We start from the raw sequence: 25,556 nt of genomic DNA, 5'->3' as shown, positions 1-25,556 counted from the left end.
CTCATGACCCTGAGATCATGACCTGAGCCAAAATCAAGAATCAGACATCCAACCAACTAAGCCACCCACGCGCCCCAGATGTACTGTATTTCTAAGAGAGCAACTTTTGGAGGGTTCTTAGGATTTGTGTGAAAGCAAATCTAATGAAATAATGTTTTCCATTTTTTATTTGGTAAAAGTACAGATTCATTTCAAAGTCATATTATGTGCCTGGCACTGTGTTCTGGAGATAGAGCAGTGAACAGCCCGCCCACCCTCCAAATTTTTCCCTTCATGTGGGGAAAACAGACTGTAATCAAAATAAAAAAGAAAATCTATGGTGGGCTAGATAAGTGATAAGTGCTATGGAGAAAAACACATCAGGGCGGAGGGATAGTGTTTTATGGAGTAAGAAGTGATGTCCAAAAAGGCTTCCCTGATATGTTGACATTTGAGCAAAAGGCCTGAAGATAGATATTCTGGGGAAGAAAAACATATTAATCCCCAAACCTAAATAAAAAAACCAGGGTTCGGAATATAAACAGCGTTTAAATAATACATTTCAGAGACAAATTATGTTTTGGAGTAAGTAAGATATTTAAAAGAAGCACGGTGCTGGATATGCCTTCTTTGGAGCTGTGGTCTTCCCTTCCTGACCTAGGTTGTGTGCTCTGTTTCCTTGTAGGATGTCCCAGTGGTATGAGCTCCAACAGCTTGACTCCAAATTCCTGGAGCAGGTTCACCAGCTCTATGATGACAGTTTTCCCATGGAAATCAGACAGTACCTGGCACAGTGGCTAGAAAAACAAGACTGGTAAGGGAAGCTTACTTGAAGATTTTCTGTGCTTTTAAAGCGATAAGTGACTTGGAGCCACATTGGCTAAGAGATGAATCTCATTGTAGCCTTTTGGATTATCTGTTGCAGAAAAATGTGTTGGTTTGAACAATGGCATGTGTCTCTGCACAGCTAACTGTGTTAGTCATTAAGTACTTTTATGTAGTTTTGTCCGTCTGATCATGGTGTGTGCTCCTAAATGCTTTGGACAAGTTAGATAATGCTGGCACCAATTATTTTCCACATTAAAATCCAGGTTATAGAAAGAAGTAAGTTAAAGAAAATAATGATAGCCGAATTATGGTAAAACATTGATTAGAAATAGGAAGAAGGTTCAGAAAGAACCATTACCCAACATTCGCAGCAACATGGACGGGACTGGAGGAGATTATGCTAAATGAAATAAGTCAAGCAGAGGAAGACAATTATCGTATGGTTTCACTCATTCATGGAACATAAGAAATAGCAGGAAGATCGGTAGAAGAAGGAAGGGAAGAATGAAGGGGGGGTAAACAGAAGGGAGAATGAATCACGAGAGACTATGGACTCTGGGAAACAAACTGTGGGCTTCAGAAGGGAGGGAGGTGGGGGATTGGGATAGGCCGGTGATGGGTAGTAAGGAGGGCACATATTGCATGGTGTAGTGGGTGTTATACGCAAGTAATGAATCATGGAACACTACATCAAAAACTAAGGATACACTGTATGGTGAGTAACATAACATAGTAAAAAATTATTTAAAAAAAAAGAAATAGGAAGAAGGTAGTAAAAATAGGGGGATATCTCTGAAAACTGATATGTATTCTATTTTAAAATTTACTATTTGCTGATTGCAAAAATTTTAAATGACATACAAAGTAAAGGCCGCTATTGGTTTTTTTCCCCTCCAGAGATAATTACCATTAACAGTTTCGTGCACAATCTGAGTTCTGGGATTTTTCATGCTAATTGTATGGAATAGATATATTATACAAACTGCTGTTCAAAGCAACATCAGTCTTAAAAGAAGGGAAAAAAACCTAAGAGAATGCTTGAAAGTTGGTTTCTCAAGCAGTTTTCAGTAGGAAAGCAATGTTTATTTTGTCTGTTTGAAGTACTATCTAAAATGAAATGTATACATTTTAAATCTCCCAGGGAGCATGCTGCTAATGACGTTTCATTTGCCACCATCCGATTTCATGACCTCCTGTCACAGCTGGATGATCAGTATAGTCGCTTTTCTTTGGAGAATAATTTTTTGTTGCAGCATAACATAAGGAAAAGCAAGCGTAATCTTCAGGTATGACCTGGTTTTTGCACTTTAGTCAAAATATTCCCAAGCCTATATAGGAGTTTTATTCATTGAACAAATACTCTTGAGTTGCGCATGCATTCTTTGGTCTTTTTAAAAGTTTCAGAGACAGAGAATAAACTCCTTTGTATTGCTGATATTTTATAGCACGAGCAAAGTAAAATATCAATTTATTTTGCGAACACATAAGGAATTTTCAGGTTTAAGTGTATCACCTGCTAGGTGTCAGTAATTCTGAGAGAAATGCGATGCTGTCACCTTGTTTCACTAAAAATTGTCGAAATGGAAACCCAAGGGAAAGGGTTGCGTCTTAAAAGCAGTGAGCTGTAGTAACAGATAGAAGCTCAAAGGAACTTTAGTGGTGAGTCCAGTCTAAGCCCTTGGTATACAGATGAAGAAGAAGTCCGGAAAGGTCTGATGTCCCCTAGGCCTGATAGAGTCGGTGAATTGGAACTAGGCTCCACCTTTCCTTGCTTTTGGACGAGTTGCCCTCCCATGGAAGAGCAAGTCAAAGGGAATCCCAGATAGGAGACCGGGCTACAGAGTTTTAGGAGTTTTTCCAAAGTACCCCTGGCATCCCTTCAGCCTAGCTACCATATTTACTTCTGTAGTAACAGAACTTTTCTGTCTCAGTGGAGATGAGAGCGATCATTTTCTTGTTTCATACAACACAATCAAACTGTTCAACGTACGTAATTAGAAGCTTTTTCGTCCTTTATGAACATATTTATGATTTTATAATACCAGTGACAGGGGAAGTCAGATTAAATTTACAGAAATTTGCTCTCCTACAGACTGCTTGAATATACCTGTTATAAAGGGCCGTGATTGCCAGTGTTTTATATGCTGCTTTGACAAGGAAATAGAAGAACTGAAAAGAATATCTAATTCAAAGCAGAGACCAACAGATAAATTCATTGAGAAATATCATAGATAGTTTTCATATCATTTACATTGTCTCAGGATCCTAATGGAACATAAATGGCCTCAAAAACAGCAGAAATTAAAGTAAAACTGTTAGAGGAACCGTGTATGAAGATGCTTGGTTTTTTAATCAAGAAATAATTTAGGTACCAGCATTTACTAGAAAGCTTTTGTCATAATTTATGAAAAGAATATTTTGATTTTACCAAAAATAGCTTGTGTAGAATTTAATAAATACAAGATGAGGCTTCTCAGTGAATAGGAACAAATTCAGTTTATAATATATAATGGCTTAAACATTCTGAAATTTAGTTTGTTTCTATTCTAACAATCCATATCTAGGATAATTTTCAGGAAGACCCAATACAGATGTCTATGATCATCTGTAACTGTCTGAAGGAGGAAAGGAAGATCCTGGAAAATGCCCAGAGATTCAATCAGGTACTTTTTTTCTAATGGAACACTGAAAATTATAGTAAAATAAAAATTCATTCATTTATCCAACAAATATTATTCAACACACTGTGCAAAGCAGTAGTGAATATCCCTCTGATTTTATAGCCCCAGGAAATGGGGAAAATCAGATATAGAGATTTTACAGACCTGGGCTTTAAGAAAGGACCACAATCTATTGGAAGTCATTCTGTTGAGGGAGAGTGAACAAAATATTTTCAGATAGTGCCATTTCCTATGCAGATACCAAAGTAGGATACTGTGATACAGTAACAGAGTATCTGGGGGGTGGGGTTGTGTCTTTAGATCAGGGTCAGGGAACTTCTCTGAGGCGTGGGACAGGGAAGGAAGCAGGCAGACAGAGGGAGAGGAAGTAGAAATGTACTCAGGAAAGGTACAGTTGGTAGAGGTAAGAAGAAGTGGGAAGATTATGTTTGGGACATGGTACCAGTGGGGCTTATATTGAAGGATCAGACATGGGAGTGAGAGAAAGTGCAAAACGAAAGATGACTTGATGGTTTGCGACTCGAGTTGCTTGGAGATACTGTTCATCGAGCTGGGGAGGACAGAAAAGACAGGAGGAGGGCTTTTGAAGGACGTAGTACATTTTGGAGGAGAAGAATGAGTTGATGGGAAAATCAAGACCTTTGTTTTGAATAGGATCGATTTACCTCCTAAATATATAAGACATCCAAACAGGGAATGAGTCAGATTTGTTTTTAGCACCAAGATTTTTGATCATGGTTTTACTAATACTCATACAAACCTTCCTGGCGATCAGGGTTCAGATTTTTAAAATTGGCATGGCATCTGTTCATTCCCTTCTTGAGTGATGTTGTGCTTGGAACAACCCAGAAGGCAGTGAAACTATAGTTGTGAAACCACCGTATGGATTGTTCTGCGTAAGACCCTTCCAATATGAGGGGAAGAATGCCAGAGTATTCGAATTTAACTATCGGGTGAATGCATTCTCCAGCCACTTTCTGGGGATTTGATCCTGTCCTTGTGAATCTGCTGCTTCCCTGGGCATTTAGTTCCTGGCACACTGAAAGCACCTTGCTGCACTAAGCATTTAAAGATAGGCATTATTTGTTCTCAACTCAAACTAGTTCATCTGGTACCTGGCCTAGTGAGCAGAAGTGCGTATCAGTGTTGGCTGCCTGTTCTTCTCTGCAGCAGCTATGCTTGTCTTCAACATGCATTCTGCACCTGGGAGATTTTCAGCAGGACGTTTTGATCGTGTGGGATTTTCATCTTAATGCTATGCAATGGACTGGCCACTCCTGTATCTCAAAACTGAGAGGACTGCCAAGAGCAGAGATGGGCAGAACAAACTTTCCACCTTGGCACCCAAGCATTTCTCTCCTCACCTTTGGCCCCAGTGCCTGGAGTTGGCATTGGGAGGCAGAGTAGAGGATTTCTCCTCTCCCAGATCAGCCTCTCCTGGGTATGGTTTGGGTCTTGAAGGCTTGCCAGAGTTTGTCTCCCCTTTAAAAAATGTAGGTAACTGGGGAGAGGATCATTTTAAGCCTCTCAGAAGATAACTTGAGTTATCGGTGAGCACCTTTAGGGAGGGTTAGTTGATTGTCCAGCTGAGAACAAGAGAAGCAAGTCCTTCTTGGGGTTGGAGGGAAGGATCTGGATGTCTGAGGCCATCAGGGAAAGGGAAATGGCACCAAAGTTACCCAACCTATTATAGACTGGGAAATTGAGAAACATTTCTTTGCCATTTCTCCCCTTGTTGAAGTAAATACATTTTAATAATGTATCTACTGTTCATACTAACATACTTATGTATGGAATAATTGATGTCTGTATTTGGTTCAAAGTAATCCCATTTTGGGGGCCAGAGGCATAGGTAGAATCTAGATGAAACAAGAGTGTCTGTGAATTGACTGACAGTTGTGGAAACTGATAGGTACGCAGGGATTCAAGAAATTCAACAAGTTAAAAACATGCAAACTTCAGAGTCCCTTCAGAGCATTGAGAGAGTATGAAATTTTATAGAAACGTTGGGATAGGAAAATCTTGTTCTCATTATTTTTTGTTTTAATGGAAGAACTTTTAGAAAATATGTTTAAAGAATATTATATATAGATACTTTTTAGTAAACTACCAGTGTTTTGTTTGCTCCCATTATAGCACACTAAGGTGTTTTTTTTTTCTTTATCGTGTGTGTGTGTGTGTGTGTGTGTGTGTGTGGTGAAAAAATTGTATGTATGGATAAAATTTAGGTCCATAAGGTTCACCACAGTGAAAGGAAAGACATAAAGTGGCTCTCAGGTTTCCCTTTGCTATTCTGTCTTTGTGATCTTCAGTGATAATAGAGTTACCAGGGGCGTATGGGTGGCTCAGTCAGTTAAGCGTCTGCCTTTGGCTCAGGTCCTGATCCCAGGGTCCTGGGATCCAGTCCCACATCCCCACATCAGGCTCCTTGCTCAGCAGGGAGCCTGCTTCTCCCTTGCCACTCCCCCTGCCTATTCTCTCCCTTTCTCTCTCTCCCTATGACAATTAAATAAAATCTTAAAATTATAGAGTTACCATATACTGAATGCTTATTTCGGGACCTGTGCTAAGTATTTTATAAACATTATTTTATTTGAATAAATGCTTTCAAAACTGTCATTGAACTTAAGTATTCTTACCCCATTTTACAGATGAAAAAAAACTAAGATTGAGAGATCAAGTACTTTGCTCAAGGCCACAGAGCTAATGAGTTTTGGAATTTAAACCTAGAATTGTCTGACTCTAAAACCCATTCATAGAGAAGTCTCTTCATCTCTCTTGGGGTTTCAGACTCGTGAGATGGGATAGGAGGGCATTCTGACTGGGACCTCTGACACCCAGCGAGTGCCTGTCCCATGTCCTCTTATTTGGGCAGCTGCTTGTTCTGTTGAAGAAAGCCTCCCTGAGCAGACTTTTCCTTGGTCTGGGGTGTGTGAGGAGCTCAGGTCTAATTAAAACCCTCCAAACAGGATCGGTAGAAGTGCAGGTGTGAAATGAGAACATAGGAGTAGAGGACCTTCCAACTTTAATGGTTTTTGTAGAGTTTATATTTAAATTCCAGTTCACGTGCAGTGTAATAATAGTTTTGGGTGTTGAATATAGTGATTCAGCACTTCCATACCCAGCTTTAGCGTTTGCTATTCCTCTGGTTTCCTGATTTTCCTGGTTTGTCAGAAAGTTAAAAAGTTCAGTGGGGTGCCTGGGTGGCTCAGTCTGCCTTCAGCTCAGGGTGTGATCCTGGCATTCTGGGATCGAGCCCCACATCAGGCTCCTCCGCTGGGAGCCTGCTTCTTCCTCTCCCACTCCCCCTGCTTGTGTTCCCTCTCTCGCTGACTGTCTCTCTCTCTGTCAAATAAATAAATAAAATCTTAAAAAAAAAAAAAAGTTCAAGACTCACCGTGGAAGTAGTATGAGAGTCACAAGTGTAGGGTGGTCATTGGTGATATTGTTGGTATTTTTTCAGTACTTGATGGTAAAATGCTGAAGCACCACCTGACAGTTGGGACTGGGGTAGAGGGAGGGAGGGGCGGAGGGGGAGGGGGAGGAGTCAGAGAGTAACTCTGTCAGTAACTGGCTGTGTCAGTAGCTGGGCCAGACTGCTCAAGTGTGAAGCTGGATGTTTCTTAGGTCTCTGCCACAGGCCCCGGATTTTTCTAGCAAGCATTTCCCAGTGTGACAGCAGGAACTGACTGGTAGCTGAGATGCAGCTGCATTCTCATAACCAGTATTTCCCCATTTGCTCACCTAACCCTTGACAGTGTAGGAGGAAGGACCGGGAGGTCAGGATGCTCCCGTGGCCTGGTCCCTCTGTCTGGGTGGAGTGGCCCAGCTGGTAGGAGAGCCCACAGGACGTGGCATCCACACCGTACTTCTAGCGGACAGCAGCAAGAGATTCTGGTGCAGAGGCAGGAAGCCTTATGGAGCTGGTCGAGGTGACAGCTCATTCCAAATGGCCAGAGCAGCCCTGTTTATTCCTCAGTGACATGTGGCACCTAGGAATACCAGTCATTTTAATATATTTTTAATACACACTTTACACAGATATAATCCAGATGCTTTGAACTTCTGCAATTGCAGATTATATAAAATGAAGGAAAATTTCCAAAGTTGTCTGTAAACAAAGAATAACTTTGATCGCCTAAACATAAAAAAGAACAAAAACGAATATTGCTATAGGCCAATTTCACTTATAAATATTAAAGTAAAATCCTAAACAAAATATTTTAGTGATCAGAATTCAGTAATACACTAAGAAAACAATATATTATGACCAAGTAGGATTTATTCCAAATTATAATTATAGAATAGATTGTGATTGGGAAATGCATTAATGTAATTCATTATGTAACTAGATACAAGGAAGAAAAAGCATATGCTTATCTCTGTAGTTGCTGAAAAGGGCTGACGAACTCCAATACCCATCCCTGATAAAAGACATTAAATAAAATACGAACTGATGGATACCTCTTTAGCATTAAAATATGCATCTCTCAGTGCTATACACAGTATCTTACATAGTTTGGAGCACATCAGTGAGTCAGAACAATGTCCACTGTTTCCGCTGCTATTTAAATAACGTTATATTGGTGGTATTCACCAATACAATTAGACAAGAGAAAAGCATGAGAGGCATAGGAATCAAAAACATCGTAGAGATATCAGCTCTCCCTGAGTTATTCATATTTTTAATAGAAGTATTAAAAATTCCCAATAGAAGTAACAAGTTACTTTCTGAAGCTGGGGAAGTCATCAGGAAAATAAACGTGCAAGAACAGCAAGGAGCTCATGGGGAAGCACAGCAGTGAGACGGGCCTTGCCCTATTAGGTATATGCCAAACACTGCACAGTTAAGCACTATTCAGGGTTCGGGTTTAGGGAGAGAAAGACCCGTGGAAAAGCAGAGCAAATCTAGAACTTAAACCCAGATATGTAAGGAAATTTGTGTGATAAAAGTGCAAGTCAAAGCTCTGGGGAGAATAGGAACTTTTCACTAAATGTTGTTGGACAAGTGCACAGCCAGTTGCAGAAAAAAGTTAAAATTGTACCCGTATTTCACAGTAAACACAAGAATAAACTTCAAATGGATTAGAGATCTAAAAGTAGGGGGGAAAAAAGAACAAGTAACCATGTAAGTGCTGGGTTAAAAATGGGTGAACTCCTCTCTAATCTGTCAATATGGAAAGGCTTTCTCATAGGGAAAATCCAGATATAAAAGAAGAAAATACTGATAAATATGAATATGTAAAAATACCCACATGGAATCTGTGCTGTGTAGGACTCTGTAAGAAGGGTCGGTGCGCACAGTTTTGGCCGTGGGACCGTGGGAGGGGCTTTAACTCTGAACAAAAATAGCACCTTTCTAGAATCTAATTTGTACGAGAACAGTCTCATGTTTACCACTCTACCACCTGGGTCTAGGACATTGTCTGACCTTGACTTAATACCTAGTAAGTCATGCTGTGTGGATAAACCATGGAATACCTTAAATAAGGAACACATAGACGCGGCTACGTCTGAGTCTGCCTAAGGGTGAGGACTGACTACTCTGTGTGTCTGGGTTGATAGTAGCTATTACTTTAGAGTGGCACATATTCACTGAAGTCCTTAATGGCAGTGCTGTCCACTTTTGCTAGGCCTCTGAATCACCTGGGATCTTGTCAAAATGGGGCTTCTGATTCAGTAATCGGATTAGGCGCTGAGAGTCTGCATTTCCAGCAAGCTCCCGGGTGTAAGGTGCTGCTGGTCTGGGGACCGTACTGTGAATGTCAAGGCTTTACGACAAATAAGTACAGGGTTAATAGGAATAATCTTGTCTACAAAATTTGGGAAACCCTGAAGTAAACTTCTTATGTGGTACCATGCAACTGTATGAATTAATGGAAAATTCCAGAAATACTGTTTATAGTAGGCATGAACTGAGCCTAGTCTTTCTGTAGCCTTCTTAACAGTTTGCCAGCATTTTCCAGGGCCTTGACAACTGAGATATTTCTTGTCAACACTCATGTGGGAAGCTTGTAGGAGGTTTTGGAAGGTCTGGGAGGTGGGTGGTGCACAGGGTATGGACTTGAGTTTGGAGAGTAACCAGCGGGTAACTATGCGGAGGAACTGGTAGTCATTAACTGCGCACCTCTCACTCCAGGCGCAGTCGGGGAACATTCAGAGCACGGTGATGTTAGACAAACAGAAGGAGCTCGACAGCAAAGTCAGAAATGTGAAAGATAAAGTTATGGTGAGTATTGAGTCAATATATATGTTCAGCCTCTAACTTTTTGTGAGACGAAAAACGTTTCAACTGCTCAAGTGTAAACTTGGTGAACTGATTTCAGTCTTTTACGTAGTTGAGAGGAAGAGTTTTGAGGAAGTTCCAAACCATATGTAAACAAATTAGTTAAACCAGTGAGCAGATAGACTTTTATGGCCCCTGTACAACTTCAAACATTGAGCTTATCTCTTTCTTCCTTGCAAGATTGTGCAGTAACTATTGACTTTGCCCCATCACCCAGTAAACTAGATGTTGCTGCTCGAAATAGCCTTTGATGTCTGTGCTTCTCAAATTGGGGTGATTCTGGGGTTACACAGAGCCTCAGGACAAACATGGCCCATCTTTCTCAAGCACCTGTTTTATTCTAAGACTGGGAAGGGGAACAGAAACATTTCACTAAAAGGAATTGTGATACATTTCCAATTAAAATAAAATATCCACAACAATTTTAAGATAAAGCCTGCAAGGTAATTTATGGAAGTTGAGGGCTGCTTTGGTGCCCTTGGTGGTGTGTGTTCACTGCCTTCCACTGTTAGGGCTTTCTGGGCGGTAGGGATAAGTAGTCCTGCTTTACACCAGACCTGCATCTGTGGGAAAGGCCTTCCAGCTGAGGGATGCCATCTCACGGGTATCTGGGTCACACCAGCATGGATCTGACTTTGTGCTTCAGACAGTGTCTTTCCAAATTCCAGATTCTTTGAAGCAACTTTGTCCTGCAGCTTCCTAGGGAAACACTTTATTAAAGTAGAAATCAAGTGAGCCCGGTCTGAAAATAACCATATATTTTCCTCCTAAAAAATTATTATATACTTATTAAGGAAATAGACATTATTATGTATGTGATAAGAATTTTGCAAGTGGAATCCATCTTTGAGGGAGCAGGATTGTTACCGTGGTTTTCTGGGTCCTATAGAAGCAATAATCTATTTACCAAAGTCTTTGGAAGCTGATCGGTGGGAAAACCTGTTTGTGTCTTTATTTGTAGTGTATAGAGCATGAAATCAAGACCCTAGAAGATTTACAAGATGAATATGACTTTAAGTGCAAAACCTTGCAGAACAGAGGTAAGAGTTAACGTTTGAAGCAGTGCCTGTTGGCTGTCCTTTTTTTCTGTTGACACTAGATAGAGAAGGCAAGTATGGCTTCATATTTACCAAATGTTTTATGACTCTGAATTGCTAGTCTTGGCTTCTTGATGATGCAAGCCAGGGTCTTAACCTCTGTGCTGTTGACATTTAGAGCCAGATAATTTTGTGTTGTGAGGGGCTGAGCCGGGCCCTATAGGATCTTCAGCAGCATCCCTGACCTTTAGCCACCAGATGGCAGTAGAACTATTCCCTGATCCCCAGTGGGGCCGGACAAAACTGTCTCCAGACATGGCCAAATGCTGGGGGAGGTGGGGGCGGGCCAGTGTCACCCCCTGTTGGCAACCACTGGTTATGTGTTACTCTACTTCCTGTACCTAGCCCCCTGCGTGACATAGGCGGACAGGTGCGTGAAGTGTCCTTGCTTGAAGCTTCTTCACACGTTGCAGCTCCGTATGATTGCTGAAACCCTGGCGACCATTTGGAGGATACCAGGGTTAATGTGGAGAGATTATTAGGATGATTTAGGGAATAGTATGAGAGAAAGGAAGCTCAACTACTCCTTCCTAATTGTGTACTTCTCTTTCAAAGCTACACATACACTTTTTATAAATTTTTTATCTGGGAGTTTGAATTTTGTTGCTTATAGTCATTTAGGTAATATTCTGACAATGATTTAAGAGCCAGACAGTTCCGTTTCCAGTTCACCTGGGTCACTGAAACCAAGTACTTTGTTTCAGCCTGTCCGGTTTTTAAACTTCGGACATTTTTTTGGTTTTGTTCGGTAAAAATAGAAGACCAAACTTTGATCTGTCACCAGATAGCATTTGGATTATAGTTCTTCTAAGTGTATGTGAATCTTGGATTTAGGCGGTTTTGGTTTTTTTACATTCCTATTTATCTGCCATCTCTCCCAATTCACAGAGCATGAAGCCAATGGCGTGGCAAAGAATGATCAGAAACAAGAGCAGATGTTAATCCAGAAGATGTATTTAATGCTCGACAATAAAAGAAAGGTAGTGATTCACTTTCCAGAATAACGTTGCTTTTGTCGCAGACTATAAATAATGGACTTGAAGTTTAGAATAGAGGAAAAATTATTTTTATAACCACTTGGCTTAGAGCCCCAGTTGAGATATTTGCTTTGCTTTTAAAAAATATTTTTAAATTCAGTGATTAAAGATGAATTTACTTCACTTTGTTTCTTCCTCTCCCTGTAGGAAGTAGTTCACAAAATAATAGAGTTGTTGAATGTCACGGAACTTACCCAGAAAGCCCTGATTAATGATGAGCTGGTGGAATGGAAGCAGAGACAGCAGAGTGCCTGTATTGGGGGGCCCCCCAACGCTTGTCTTGATCAGCTGCAGAACTGGTACGATTCTCCAAATCTGACTGGCCGACCCCATGAACTCATCAAGTCCACATTCGAGTTACTGTTAGTTGGAAGGACCCTGTCAACACTTTGGTTTAGACTTTAATATAGTCCAGCCTCTTCTTGCCCTGGAAACACTTGGAAAGTGCACGTTTTTCATGCTTGTGGCCGAGTTCAGCCAAGTTCTGCTGGGTTTGGAGCCCTCCTCTCCCTACTGTGCCTATCCCATGGGATGCGTTTTGTGCCAAAACACCGGTGACATAGTCATCACATAACACATTGAACAGCTTGAGCCCTAATGTTTTATTGAAAACAAAATAGCATGAGACATTTTCCAGGATTCCATGAAATAACAGTTTGGACAATTCATTCAGTCATCCGTCCAGTAAATCCTCATTAAATGCTGTATGCCGGGCACTGGCTAGGACCTGGGAACACACGATGAGTGATTCTTGGTCCTCACCAGGAAGGAGCTCTCCGTGTTTAGGCGGAAGGTAGATGTCATCACTCTGCGGTAAAAGGCAGCCAGTGCTCTGATGAAGGGCTGTCCAGAGTTCTGTGGAGGGGGAGGGACGGAGTCACCGGGAAAGGTTTCCGAGAGGAACTGGTCTTGCACTGACTTGAGAGTGAAGAGGAGTCCTTCCTGGAGACCAGAGAGGAGACCGGCAGGGACAGAGAGGAGGGGAGAGGCGAGGCTGGGCGTGAGAGGGGGCCTGCGGTACTCCATACTGGTCGGCTGGAGAATGGGGTGCTGGCGAGGGCAGGAAGCTGGAACCTGGTTGAGGAGGCTCTCGCACGGTGCTGGGAACAGGACTTTATCCAGTGGGTACTAATGAGCCGGGCGGGCTTTTTATTTAAGTACAGGTTCACTTCTTGGGAGGATTTTTTTTTTTTTTTTTTTTGGACTTAGGTCACTCTGGCAGCAGTCTGGAGAGTAGACTAGAGACAGAATGGCCAGTTGGGTAACTGTGAGCATACTAGTGTCGTCCAGGGGAGGGCTGACAGACCAGAGAGGATGGAAGAGGTGGGTCACAGTGCAGGGTGAGGGGATGGTAGCCTGAAACCAGTTCCCAAGCGCCCAAGGACCAAAGAGCTCAGGAGGTTCTCTGAATGCTGTTTTTTTTTTTTTTTAAATGAACAATTAATACTTATCCTGTGGATTGTCTGCTTGTATTCCAAATTTCTTGGTTAGAACCGCTTCCCAGCCCAGTGTGCCCCAATGGCCCTTGAGAAGCACTGATTACCTCCCCCCCCCACCCCTCCCGCTGCCTAGGGAGTTCCTGGGCTGTCTGGAGCCCCCTTGTGGTCATTTAGGCCACAAGGAGCCTCTACCAGGGCCACAGATGCCCTCCAGGGCCCCCCACGGTGCTGTCGACAGATTGTCCCGGTCTTGTGTGTTCCGTGGCTTGAACAAAGTTGGGAAGCACTGGGCTAGGATCCCCCTCTTTAACGGCAAGGTGAACCCTGTGCTCTGTTTCTCCCTTCAGTGCAGAGCATGGCTGTGCAGATAACATCAGGTGTTGCCTGTGGAAACCGCTTGCTGGTTCCCACGATTCCCTGGAACCTAGGCCGCCTTGAGACGGCTTCTGATGGAGGCCCCTGTGTCTTGTACGTTCCCAGGTTCACCATCGTTGCGGAGAGTCTGCAGCAGGTTCGTCAGCAGCTTAAAAAGCTCGAGGAATTGGAACAGAAGTACACCTACGAACACGACCCAATCACAAAAAACAAACAAGGGCTGTGGGACCGCACCTTCAGCCTTTTCCAGCAGCTCATCCAGAGGTAACTCGAGCCTCGGTGGCATCTTCTGCAACTATTTTGCCCAGGGGAAAATTTCATGGTGATTCAGATGGTTTAAAAGTTTAATAGATGATGTAAATTTTTTTAGGGCAGTCACCTCTTCCCAAATTCATTGTCCGTACCATTGGCTCTTCATTCTTGTGGCCACCTAGCCTGGGAACGTGGTCATTTTACTCCTCCTTCCCCTGGGGCCAGTGTTTGTGGAGACCTGTCAAGTCTGTCCTGGTGCTGTTTGTCCCCTCCTTCCCACACCAAGGCTTCATCAGCCTCCTTCAGGCTCTCAGATCCTCTTGTTGAACTCGTGCGTAGTTGCCTCCCACGCGGTTGCCTTCTCAGTCCCTGCCTCCCTAGACCCAGTGACGCTCTGCTTCCCAGAGCACAGTCCAGCCTGGCTCGTTGTCACCTGCTCGTCCAGGTGGCGCCCCAGTTCCCCAGCCTGGCCCAGCTGGCCCCTCCAGGGTGAGCGCTCCCACACACGTCATTTCCAGGCCGACCTCGTCCGCACCGAATCCAGTCACTTCGCCATGCCTCTCCTATGTCCCCAACCCCACAGCCACCTTCTCTGAATCTCATGTCAATGTTGTATCCTCCCGAAAGTTTCAGCTTATATCTTGTCATGAATTCTCCCCAGAGTTCCCAAACATGTTACCTCCCTTCCTGGTCTGCATGGCTGTCTTTATTCTTCTCCCATTCTGGATCGATATGTAGTTGTGTATGTATTTCTGTCGTCTGTGATATAAATTGGAAGTTCTTGGAAGACAGAGATGTGCCTTTGTCATCTTTTCTCCCCCACAAGGACCTTGCACAGTGCCTTGCCCACGGGCAGGCGTTCCAAACATGCTTCGTAGATAAATAAATGGCACTGGGTAGAAGAGTAGAGTTCATATTGCAATTTTTTCGTGTGCTAACATGACAAAATAAAAAATATCCTTAGTTCCCTGTGGCTAATGTCCAAACAGGAATACCTCAGTGCTGTATTTTGAAATAATGAAAGATATTTATTTACTTAGGTTTTAGAATGCAAATGTGATCCTTTTTTAAGTGAAAATTAATATATGGAAATGTTTATTAGATAATAAGTATTACTAAACAATTTTACTAGATGAACAGTTTTCCAAAGTATCCCAAAATACCCATTTCAAATTATGGTAGTAAGCAATCAGTATGTTATGTGGTTCGTTTTCAACTGTAGTGAAATTTCTTTTTATTTTTTGTTTTCATTTATTTTTATTTTTAAATTGAGACATGATTGGCATACAACATTACCGTAAGTTCAGGTGTACGACATAATGATTCGATATTCCCACATGTTGCGAAGCGGTTGCCACAGTTAAGTCTAGTTAGTGAATTTGGTTCTTCCTGCAAATTCGTAAATGAACACAACCCAACTCAGGGTATTCATTGTTGAAGGTGTCACAGGTCACTACAACTACTCTGATCTCATGTTGAGTGCAAATAGGGTATGGAGATTTCTGTGCTGACCTGCAAACCTCCTTCTATTCACCAACTTGTTCGAATCTTCCAAACCGAGGTTTAGCTTGTGCCCTCTAACCCCCTCTCCTGTTTGGGGAAAGCAATTTGTACTGCCTCAGCCTCAATGGAAATGCTAATCTGCACTTTGCTTGGAATTTACAGCTCCTTTGTGGTGGAAAGACAGCCTTGCATGCCAACTCATCCTCAGAGGCCACTGGTCTTGAAGACCGGGGTCCAGTTCACTGTGAAGTTGAGGTAACCAAGAAAAGATGGAAACCCTGCACTTCCTGCCATGAAGTTTGCACCCCTCACTTCCTTCATAACACTGTCCCGTAGCGTGCTTTAGAGGAAGCAGTTTTGCAGTAGGCATTTCAATGTGAATTCTTATTTAGAATATCTAAGAGTCTGTCTTTTCTATTAAAAGGAATAGAAACATAACCAGTTTATGCACACACACGCACACCTGATTTTCCCCCTGTAAATGGGATGCACGTTCACTGTTCCAAGGAATTCGAAAGGGCGGAAGTGCATCGAGTAGACAGACACAAAAGTTCCCAGCAGTTTCGTGCCCTCCTGAGTGGAAGCTTGTAAGCTGGGCTTTATGTACCCCTGAGACCACACGCAGTGTGTGTGAATATGGACTCATGACACGTCTCTTTTTCTGGTGAATGGGTTCGTAGCTTTCATCAGTGTTTCACAGTTGTCTGTGATCTAGATATCTGTAGACCACTGTGGTAAACAGCCTAGTGTCAGTCCTCCCTCGAAGAATGCTGTCCGTGTCTACACAAATACAGAAGTAAATACATTTGCATGTGTGTATACACATTTTTTCGTACATAGATACACACACATACACACATACATAACATGTACAGGATTTTATTTTTAAAAACTAGGGTTCTGCTATATGTGTTGTTTTGCAGCCTATTTTTCTCCTTGATAATAAATTGCAGAAGTGTTTCCATGTGAGAACATAGGGCTGTCCTTTCTCTGTTGAATTGCAAATTTATTTAGCTGTTCTTCTACTGATGAGCAGCTGGACTCCACAGAGCTGGACTTGCCTTCACAGTTGGCCTTAGTCCTCTCTTCTGCGGTGCTGCTGAGTTTGGTCTCCAGCTGAGGCTCCCTGGCTGCTGGTGTACAGCACCACACCCAAGGGCCCCCGGGGTGAGAACTCAGTTAGAAGGGGCGCCAGAAGCCTAATCCCATCCACCTGCCCATTAAGCGGAACAGACCAGTGAGGACTCCTGCCGAAGGTCTCCAGCTCATCAGAGAAGACACACGCATGTCTTAGCTCAGCATTCCTTCCTTCCATCTTCCCACACCACCCTGGGATGACATAAATGTTAACCTCTTTCTCCTGATTATGGGTCAGAGTCCTTATTTTTTCCCAACACAACAAACATTAGATACAAGTTTTAGTAAAAAGTACATTTGTTATTTTTTACCCGTATAATTGGCCCAAAATAGAAATTTTGATAAAATCCAGTGCTGGCAAGGCTATATAGGGAAGCAGGTACCCTTACTTATATTTGGTGGGAATGGAAAAGCTGCTGCTTTCTGTCAGAATTTAGTGTTACAGTTTTGCCCCAGCAGTTCCACAGCTAGGAATTTATCTGCAAATACACTTTAAAAAATCCAAGTAGACATACATGGATGTCGATTCCATTGTTTGTCATAACTGGGGGGGGGAGGGGGGAGGGTTATTGAAATGCTCACCAATAGGGAATTGGCATAATAAATAAGCTGTAATAGATAATTTTTTAAAGTAATAATGACTTTTATTTTTCTTTCCAGACTGCTGGTGAAATTGCAAGAGCTCAATTACAATTTGAAAGTCAAAGTCTTATTTGATAAGTAAGATATCTTTAATATTATCTAAGATATGTACACTATTGAAATGCTGGTTTTGTTAACCAAACACGGACTGATGCTCGGGGGCTATTTATGTAAGTGATCCCGGGAGATTTAAATTGATAGCTCCCATTCTGGACACGGGGAGCTTCCGCTTGAGCTGATAGCAGCGTGCTGGTGCCTTTTTAGACTATAAACAAGTGAAAGAATGAGTGTTTTATGCATATAAGCTCATAAGGATCAAGTCTCGGGCCTGGTCTTCCACCCCTCCTTCCTCCTAGGCCAGCCCCAGGGGAGGCGGGGTGCTTGGTCAAACACAAGGCTGAAGACGGTCCGGGCTGCAGTGACCGCAGCCCCTGTGGTGTTATTCCTGGAATGCACTTGCAGATTTTGCAGGGACTGGTCTTTTCTGGACAGTAGGGATCCAGAATGGGCAGGCTCTCTCACGGGGTTCTAAATGGAGCAGACCTCTCCCATTTTGCCCTCCAACCCTAGACCTGGACTAGCCCTGACCCAGCCACTGGCTCCCCTCCCTGCCCCCACCCTTAATATTTTTTAATGCTTTTGTTTTGTGTGTAACATATTGGTTTAACAAGTTTCGGAGCCCTTTATGATAATCCAAGTCATTTTCCTCCGGTGTTTTGTCTTTCTGCTCTGTAACAATATTCTTCCCTGTACTCTGCGCCTTTGTCTTTCCTGCCATCAGCTGTGGTTTCTCTGTGTATTAGCTTTTGCTTCTTAACAAATCACCTCAAAACTTAGGGGCTTAAAACCCAAAAGCTTGTTATTTCTCTTATTCTGTGAGCTATAGGTGGTCTTTCTGGTCTGGGTCAGCTTGGTGGTTTCTGGGTGGTCCAGCTTGGACTTGTTACATGTCTGAGGCCCTGGCTGGGATAACTGGGCCCTTCTCCATGGGGCTCTCAGGGGCTAGCCTGGGCTTTTTCGCACGGTGACAGCATTCCAGGTCCGTAAGAATAGCAGCGTGCAAGGTCTGCTGGGGCAAGACTTGGGGCGTGTTGGCAGAACCCAGTCAGAATCACCTGAGGTTCAAGGGACACGGAAGTACACTCCTATCTCTTAAAGGGAAGAGTGGCAGAAATTTTATGGCCGTTACACTGTGCTCTATCTCTCTCTCTTTTGGTTTGTTATAGCTCTTTTGTCTTTTCTCTCTGTTCCAGCTCTGGGTTTTCTTCTTAGCTCTGACAAGGCAGCTTTGTGTCATGCTGTTCCTTTCGTTTTAAGTTCTCCCCCCGAACTGGAGAAAGTTGGTCCCTCGCATAGCTAATGGTGATTGTCATTCATGGAACTTCTAGTTGGGATAGGAAAGGCAACTGACCCACGTAACTGTGAGTGTGCTGTGAGTGTGACCCATGTAACTGAGCCCTGCCTGACAGATACATGTGAGCCTAGAACATGACAGTCATCACCGCATTGATGTAAGGGGCCAGGTTGCTCAAGATTTAACCTCAGATTTAAAACTTAAACTTGACAGTTTCCCCCAAATCATTTATTCTGGTACTTTCATAAAAGCATTAAAGATAATAGAGAATAAAAAGAAGGATTTAGCTGTCATGTTGGAAGTTCCCTAACCTCACAGCAGAGCCGGCTCTCTGCCACTCTGTGCTTAGTTCAGTGCCTCACGCAGGGCAGGCTCAGGAAACAGCCAGAAGCATTGCGTACTTATGGTTAGGGAGGGTGTGCTCTGTGCTCTTTCCCCTCGTGAACTAGCTTACCACTCACAACATCCTGCAAGGCTGGTGCTGGTAGCAACACATTGAGCAAGTGAGAAATGTGAGGCCCGATGGTTCGTTTGCCCAAGGTCACTCAGCAATCCTTGGCAGAGCTCGTGTTGGTCGACTGAGGGGGGAGGGAAGGAAGGAAAGAACGGAAAACCCACAGGTGTGGATTTTATATTGATTTTTTACTTATACGTATACTTCTGTATTTTTGTTAAAGTTCATTTCAAAATTTAAATACACATATGATTATGTATATATATATTTGTTTCTTTTTCAGAGATGTGAATGAGAGAAATACAGTAAAAGGGTATGTCAAGCACTTTGTACAATATTTTACTGTCTTCGTTTGTTTAAAAGTTCTGAGCCTTTTAAGTATTTCTGCTCTGTGTTGTCTAGATTTAGAAAGTTCAACATTTTGGGCACACATACGAAAGTGATGAACATGGAGGAGTCCACCAATGGAAGTCTGGCAGCAGAATTCCGACACCTGGTAGGGAGACCGGTTTTCCCCTTTTTTGGGTTGTGTCTGGCTTAGTAGGACTTCATTTTCAATGGTGTGGCACCCAGTTCGCTGTGTGATGTGGACGGCACCCCTAGGGGAAGTCTTTCTAGAGTGTGGCTGCTGACTTCACACTGAATCTTTGTTCCTCCTCCTTATCCCAGTCCTGTTCTGTTACAGTTTTCTGCCAGTCTCTTCTCCAGAGATACTTTTTTGGGGCGTAGCAATCTCAGCAGAATATTCCATAAGCCAGTGTGCACATCAGTGATCTGTTCTTGGTGCCTCTGTGACCTCAGTGATCAATCACTCTGGCCTCTTGTGGTTTCCTTAGAATTGATTGTTGCTCCCACATCCTGACCATTCCTTCTCCCCGCTCCAAGTGTGGCAGACCCCAGGAGTCTCTCCTCGGCCCATTATTCACATTCTCCTTCCCGGTGGTCTTGCCCATGACCACTGCCCCTACTGCTTTGTCTCCAGAGGAGCAGGCCCATTCCACCAGGCCGTAGAAATCCAGCAGGGGATTATAAGCGGGTGGTGCCGTTGGCCCGCCTCTGTGAGGTTGTCTGACATGTTGCCCCAACCCCTGTGCGCTCCCTGGGCTGGAACCTACAGGTAGGTTCGTTGGCAGCAATTCTGTAAGCCAGCAAATTCATAGTTAGTGAAGCTAGACCTTATATGAGAGACTCAGTCCAGATTTGCGAGTCTGACGGTACCCAGAACTGCTCTCAGGGCTCTAGAATGCTTCCTTAAAACTTTGGGGATTGAAGGCCTTTTGAGGGTAGGCTTAGCTGTGCCCTGAGACTGGGGAGCATGAAACAGCTCATGAAGGTTAAGGGGGATCATTCAGCAAAGCTTGCACGGGGGCAGGGAGTAGGGTGTGATTCCCTGGGATCCTTCCATGTTCGCTTGGTGTCCGCATGGTTTCGGCTGCTGGAAGACGGCACTTAGGCTCATGAGCCCGCACAGGGGTCATTTCCTGTCTTGTTCTGCACTCTGAAAATCATTTCACATCCTTTATTCTTTCTAAACCCTGACTTCGGTGTGATTTGTAGATGAAAATAGCAACTGTGAACGTTATCATGCTGTTTACTAAGATGGTTTCTTGTTCTATAGCAACTGAAAGAGCAGAAAAATGCCGGCACCAGAACTAACGAGGTGAGTCCTTCTCTGTTTTGAACGGTCTCTAACCAGCAGGTGTGTCCAGGCAGGTTGGCTCAGTGTGCTGAAGGCTGGCAGCGCCTCAAAGAGGGGTTCAGACCCAGCAGGGAAGAGCAGTAGATAAGCTCTGGGACACGGTGTGTCTGTGACAGCAGTAAAAACCCACTGCCTTCCTGCTTTGTGCTGGTCAGATGACTTTGCCCACGACGTCCCCGGCCCCACCCAGACAGCACAGTGGAGTCGCTGTAACGGGCCCCTGTGCTGCTCACGTTTCACGGGCAGAGAAAGCAGGTCCCGGGAAGCGTGGAGGATGTAGCCAAGGGCACACGGCATTACTCTGTGAGCCGGGACTGGAGGCGGGCCCGGGACTGCTGAGCCGAGAATGAAGTGTGGCAAGAGGGTTTTCTCACTCCTGCGTTCCCTCCCCAGTGGCAGCGTCTTTCCTTCCGTTTCCTTTTTACAGCCAGATCCTTGGGGAGGAGTGATGTTTGTAATGCATTAAAAATTGAACTACGGACAGAGGACAGAATGTCTGCAGTTGCTTTGGTTTGGACCCGTTTCAGGCTTTGTGCCCACATAGCAGGCGTTCCTTACAGCCACACCCAGCGGAGGTCGTGTGGAAGAGTGGGGCAGGCACCCCCTGCGCAGTGCAGACACACGCCACCTAGCCCTTGTTTTGACCTTTACCCTCACTGTGACACCACCACCCCCTCCCCGCCCTGGGGCTTAGTTTCCTCTCCTGTGAGCTTAGAGAGTGGCCTCTCCTCTCCGGTTCTAAGTTGCTGTGATGCTTGCGTGAGATAATGTGTACGAAGGCGCTTAGGAAACTATTATATTTCTCCCTAAACCAAGGACTTTCTGACCCACCAAGCTTATGCAGATCAGTCCTTCCAGTAACTAATCCCTCCTGGAACACGTGCGCTGTCCACCCGTCTGCCTGGAGTTGGAGCAGGGCAGAGGGGCAGCGGGCAGAGGGGCTGAGAGCCGGGAAGCTTCACATCACCAAGAAACCCATTATTAGAAGCTGCTGTTTCCCTATGGACATTTCTTTCTGTTAATCTATAACCCTGGTCGTGCTTTCAGAAATCTTATCCTTGAGAGAACACCGAGAGACAGTAATTAAACCTGGGATGCGTTATTTGAAATGGGAACTTTTTTCTGAATTGCAGTTGGTTGGGGGTGAGGCTTTCTGCAGCCTGCTGCAGTGCTTATGAGGCCCTTGAAAGTTGCAGGATGTGTAAACGAATCACTATATTCCTTTTATTTTTTCCCTTTTCTCTTCTAAGGGCCCTCTTATCGTTACTGAAGAGCTTCACTCCCTTAGTTTTGAGACCCAGTTGTGCCAGCCTGGTTTGGTCATTGACCTCGAGGTGAGACTTACATGGTTCAGACATGGAAAATGTTATTTTTATTTCTCAGTTTTTATTTTAGACATTTTTACTTAATTGCTAAAAAAGATGATCTTTTTCAGCTAATACTATTTTGATGTTAATTGAATGATTCGGGAAGCTGGAGAACCGAATTCAGCTTTAAATGCTACAAACTAAATGTTCTCATTGAGGTGTCCTATGTTAATTTGTTATATGAAGCAGGGAGACTTATTTCTTAATGATATAATGAAAATAAGCTACGGACAAAAGAACTTAACTTTACATTTTTAGTGTGCAAATATAAAATACGTGCAAATTTACAAACCATCCCTTGCTTAGTTTTGAGGCTACAAAGCGGTCTCCAGGTGATATTTCTGTGATTCTGATGGTTTCAAGGTCTTTGTCATCTTCTAGACTACCTCTCTGCCCGTTGTGGTGATCTCCAACGTCAGCCAGCTCCCGAGTGGTTGGGCCTCCATCCTCTGGTACAACATGCTGGTGACAGAACCCCGGGTATGGAAGACACATCTGCTTTTGCATAGCCGTTAACCAAACACCCCATCGTCTGGCTTCTGCACATCTCATAGAGCCCCTCAGGGCCAGATGTTGGGGGAAAAGTGGCGTAACTCCAGTGGCTTTGTTAAGGATTTTAAGTAATTTTGGAAAAGGGAAGCATATATATGTATTAGAAGTGAGAATTATGATTCTCCTTCTATATGAATAAGCTCAGGCAATAGATCTCCTATAACTTTTACTGCGGATGAGTTCATTTATTGCTTTTCTTTTAAAAAAGTGTATATATCTGCTAAACAAGCATGCTGCATTCTTAAGTGTGGATATTCACTGTTGATTAATCACGGCTGATTCTCGTTATTCCCTGCACTTACATTCTAGAAAGTCACTGTGAACGCTGAATCAGCAAATGCTGAACGATTGCTACCGAACCTATCGATACGTGGCCTTGTTTATGTGTGCTTCTGTTTAAAGACACCTTATCTAATGTATCTGTTGATGTATTAACATTGAGCTCACGGCCAGCAGCCCTGTAAGTCACGCCTGATCGAAGCACATCGAAGCACACGTATTTTCTCCATTAGGCGCCCTGCGGCCATCTTGCACTTAGGAACATCACACAGCACCTCAGCGCTATCCTTGGGACCACTTTAAAAATGAAATTAACCCAAAAGGCAAAAAATGTGGCCCTAAATAGATCTCAAAAAGGACCCGTGCTTGTGGTATGAGAGCTGAAACAAGAAGGCAGTTGCTTTGTTTGCCGCTCCTAGAAATATATGTGTCGGGTGACTCCAGTCTCTCACCGCTCTATTCATGGGTCCGTCCACAAATGACCCCCCAAGTGCCACAAGTAGCCATTTGGGGCTTAAAGTAACTTTGCACGAGTAGTTTAAATTCATGAATGTGAACCTGCAAATAATGAGAATCAACTGTGTTTCTCTTCTGTGAAAACTTGTGTCACAGAAGCTAGAACCGAACTTCGGGACAGATCCGGGTTTGAGTGCCTTGCTTGGGACCAGCGGCCTGAGCTTTTGGGTGTTCCTTCTCTAGAACCTGTCCTTCTTCCTGAACCCACCCTGTGCACGATGGTCCCAGCTCTCGGAGGTGCTCAGCTGGCAGTTTTCTTCTGTCACCAAAAGAGGTCTCAATGTGGACCAGCTCAACATGCTAGGAGAGAAACTACTCGGTAGGAACTTTTTCCGTATATGAAAATTGAAATTCATAAAAATAGCTCGACTTGTTTCTTTCCCCCCTTTGCTCTCTATTTTGATCAAGGTAGAAGAGTGTTAAAAAAAAAGAGCGCTCTTTGGCTTTTCCAGCTGCAGCTTGTTACAGTAAATGAAAATTATAGCTCACCTTGGAAGTAGGTATAGACCTGATAAAAAACTTAAATGAATCATTTCCCGACTATCTCATGTTAACATTACTGAGCGGGTTTCCTAAGGGAAATGTTTTTGAATTGTGTAAAATATATTAGTTGTGGCTAAAAGAAGTTCCTTGATGAGAAAGACAAAGTCTCATTAACCTTGGGGAGAAAAAAGTAAGTCCCCAGTACGGTGAGAATAAGTAAGGTCCTGGGGCCACCCGCCGCATAGCACTGCCCACGGCTCTTGCCTCAGTGGTCCAGGTACATGGAGACCCTGCCCACAGCAGGATGACATCCTTGAACAGTAGTTCTGACTGACTGGCAGGGTCCAGGCCATGACAGAGAATTCCCCATTCAGTAGCTAATCTCATGGATTTATTAGTTTTCCTCATAAGGAAATGAAAGACCTACTAGCCTCAAGGTCAAATCTTTAACGAATGGGAGTATCTGAACTATTTCTTTAAAAATCCCCAAGCAACTTTTTTTTCCAGATTTGCTTTCTATACAGAAGAATTGTGTATATTGCAAATATCAGTAGACTCTTCCTAACCAAGTAGCTCTCAGTATGCCTTCTCGTGGCGTGTAGCTGTCACAGTAGGGGTCTTAATGCCATTTAATAAGATGTAAGAAATCACCATATTCCATTTGCATATTCCATTTCCTTATTTGGTGAGAATCAAGACAGCTATCTTTTCTGCCTATAATGGCTTCTCTGTGGTTCTCCACAAAGAGAGATGGCAGGCTCACTACCTTATACGGCCTGGGCTGCTTTAGTTTGTGTAGCTGATAACCCCTAGGCTTCCTTCCCCTCTCTCATTTCTCTCACTTGGCTTTTGATCTGCACCAACCTCCCTGAGCCCACGTCCTCTTTGGAGGAGGGCTGAGAGAAACACCCAAATAATATCCAAAATAAGCTTAAAAAGTCAAGTATCAGTGAAATAGATCACCTAGGGGTGATCTTGGTCTTAGTTTGAAGCTTGAGAAAGCTCTGAAAGACCAGTGGGAGAGGAGCCTGTGAGGAAGGAGGAGGCGGCAGTAGGAGGTGGTACTGCATAGACGGGGACCATATCAAGGCTTCTCCAGAAAGCACAGTTAATCAGCATCAATGTGTGAGAGTATCAACCAGGTATATACAGTCTTCCTCTTTTGGGTGTTGGCTCTTTGAGAAGAAATACAAGAGCCATCTGTCTAACCAAAGCTTCGGAGTCAGTTTGTTTCCTGAAAAAGCTTATTTTTATTTGGTTAGGTCCTAATGCTGGCCCCGATGGTCTCATTCCGTGGACAAGGTTCTGCAAGGTGGGTACCGTCTGAGTTTTCTGCGCTCTGGGCTCTCACTGTCTGTTGAGGTTCTCCTGTTCTTTGCTGTGGTGGTTGCTTATCTTTGTGCTTATTTTGGCATATTTGTCCCTGGCCCGTGGAAACCCTAGAGCAGGTGTTTACTTTCCTTCAGTGCAGAAGGTCAGTCTCCAAGTGTGAGTCTGACAGGAAGCGCCTGTGCGTGTGATAACATTCTTTCTATCTGAAATGAGTCTTCCGTTTACCCACACCGGTCCCTTGCCTGGCAGCGTTTTCGCCCCATC

General features: G+C 43.7%; 1 protein-coding gene across 6 annotated transcripts in view; it reads left to right on the top strand.

The window, feature by feature from the left end:
* STAT1 (signal transducer and activator of transcription 1) overlaps positions 1–25,556 on the top strand; it is a 38,601-nt gene that overhangs the window by 2,745 nt on the left and 10,300 nt on the right. For all 6 annotated transcript variants that reach the window (XM_026492309.4, XM_057303538.1, XM_026492310.4 and 3 more), the window contains 17 exons: positions 665–793; positions 1,949–2,093; positions 3,372–3,470; positions 9,628–9,717; positions 10,736–10,814; positions 11,760–11,851; positions 12,056–12,207; positions 13,828–13,986; positions 15,640–15,732; positions 17,275–17,334; positions 19,348–19,377; positions 19,467–19,560; positions 20,683–20,724; positions 22,014–22,097; positions 22,512–22,610; positions 23,661–23,796; positions 25,223–25,272. In XM_026492309.4, the coding sequence (XP_026348094.1) occupies positions 666–793; positions 1,949–2,093; positions 3,372–3,470; positions 9,628–9,717; positions 10,736–10,814; positions 11,760–11,851; positions 12,056–12,207; positions 13,828–13,986; positions 15,640–15,732; positions 17,275–17,334; positions 19,348–19,377; positions 19,467–19,560; positions 20,683–20,724; positions 22,014–22,097; positions 22,512–22,610; positions 23,661–23,796; positions 25,223–25,272 (1,632 nt within the window). In that variant the 5' untranslated portion in view covers position 665. The remainder of the gene's footprint in view (positions 1–664; positions 794–1,948; positions 2,094–3,371; positions 3,471–9,627; positions 9,718–10,735; positions 10,815–11,759; positions 11,852–12,055; positions 12,208–13,827; positions 13,987–15,639; positions 15,733–17,274; positions 17,335–19,347; positions 19,378–19,466; positions 19,561–20,682; positions 20,725–22,013; positions 22,098–22,511; positions 22,611–23,660; positions 23,797–25,222; positions 25,273–25,556) is intronic.

Source organism: Ursus arctos, unplaced genomic scaffold (genome assembly GCF_023065955.2).
Source record: "Ursus arctos isolate Adak ecotype North America unplaced genomic scaffold, UrsArc2.0 scaffold_1, whole genome shotgun sequence".
Lineage (NCBI taxonomy): Eukaryota > Metazoa > Chordata > Mammalia > Carnivora > Ursidae > Ursus > Ursus arctos.
The sequence above is the reverse complement of the archived record's forward strand: the minus strand, read 5'-3'. Positions and strand labels throughout refer to the sequence as shown.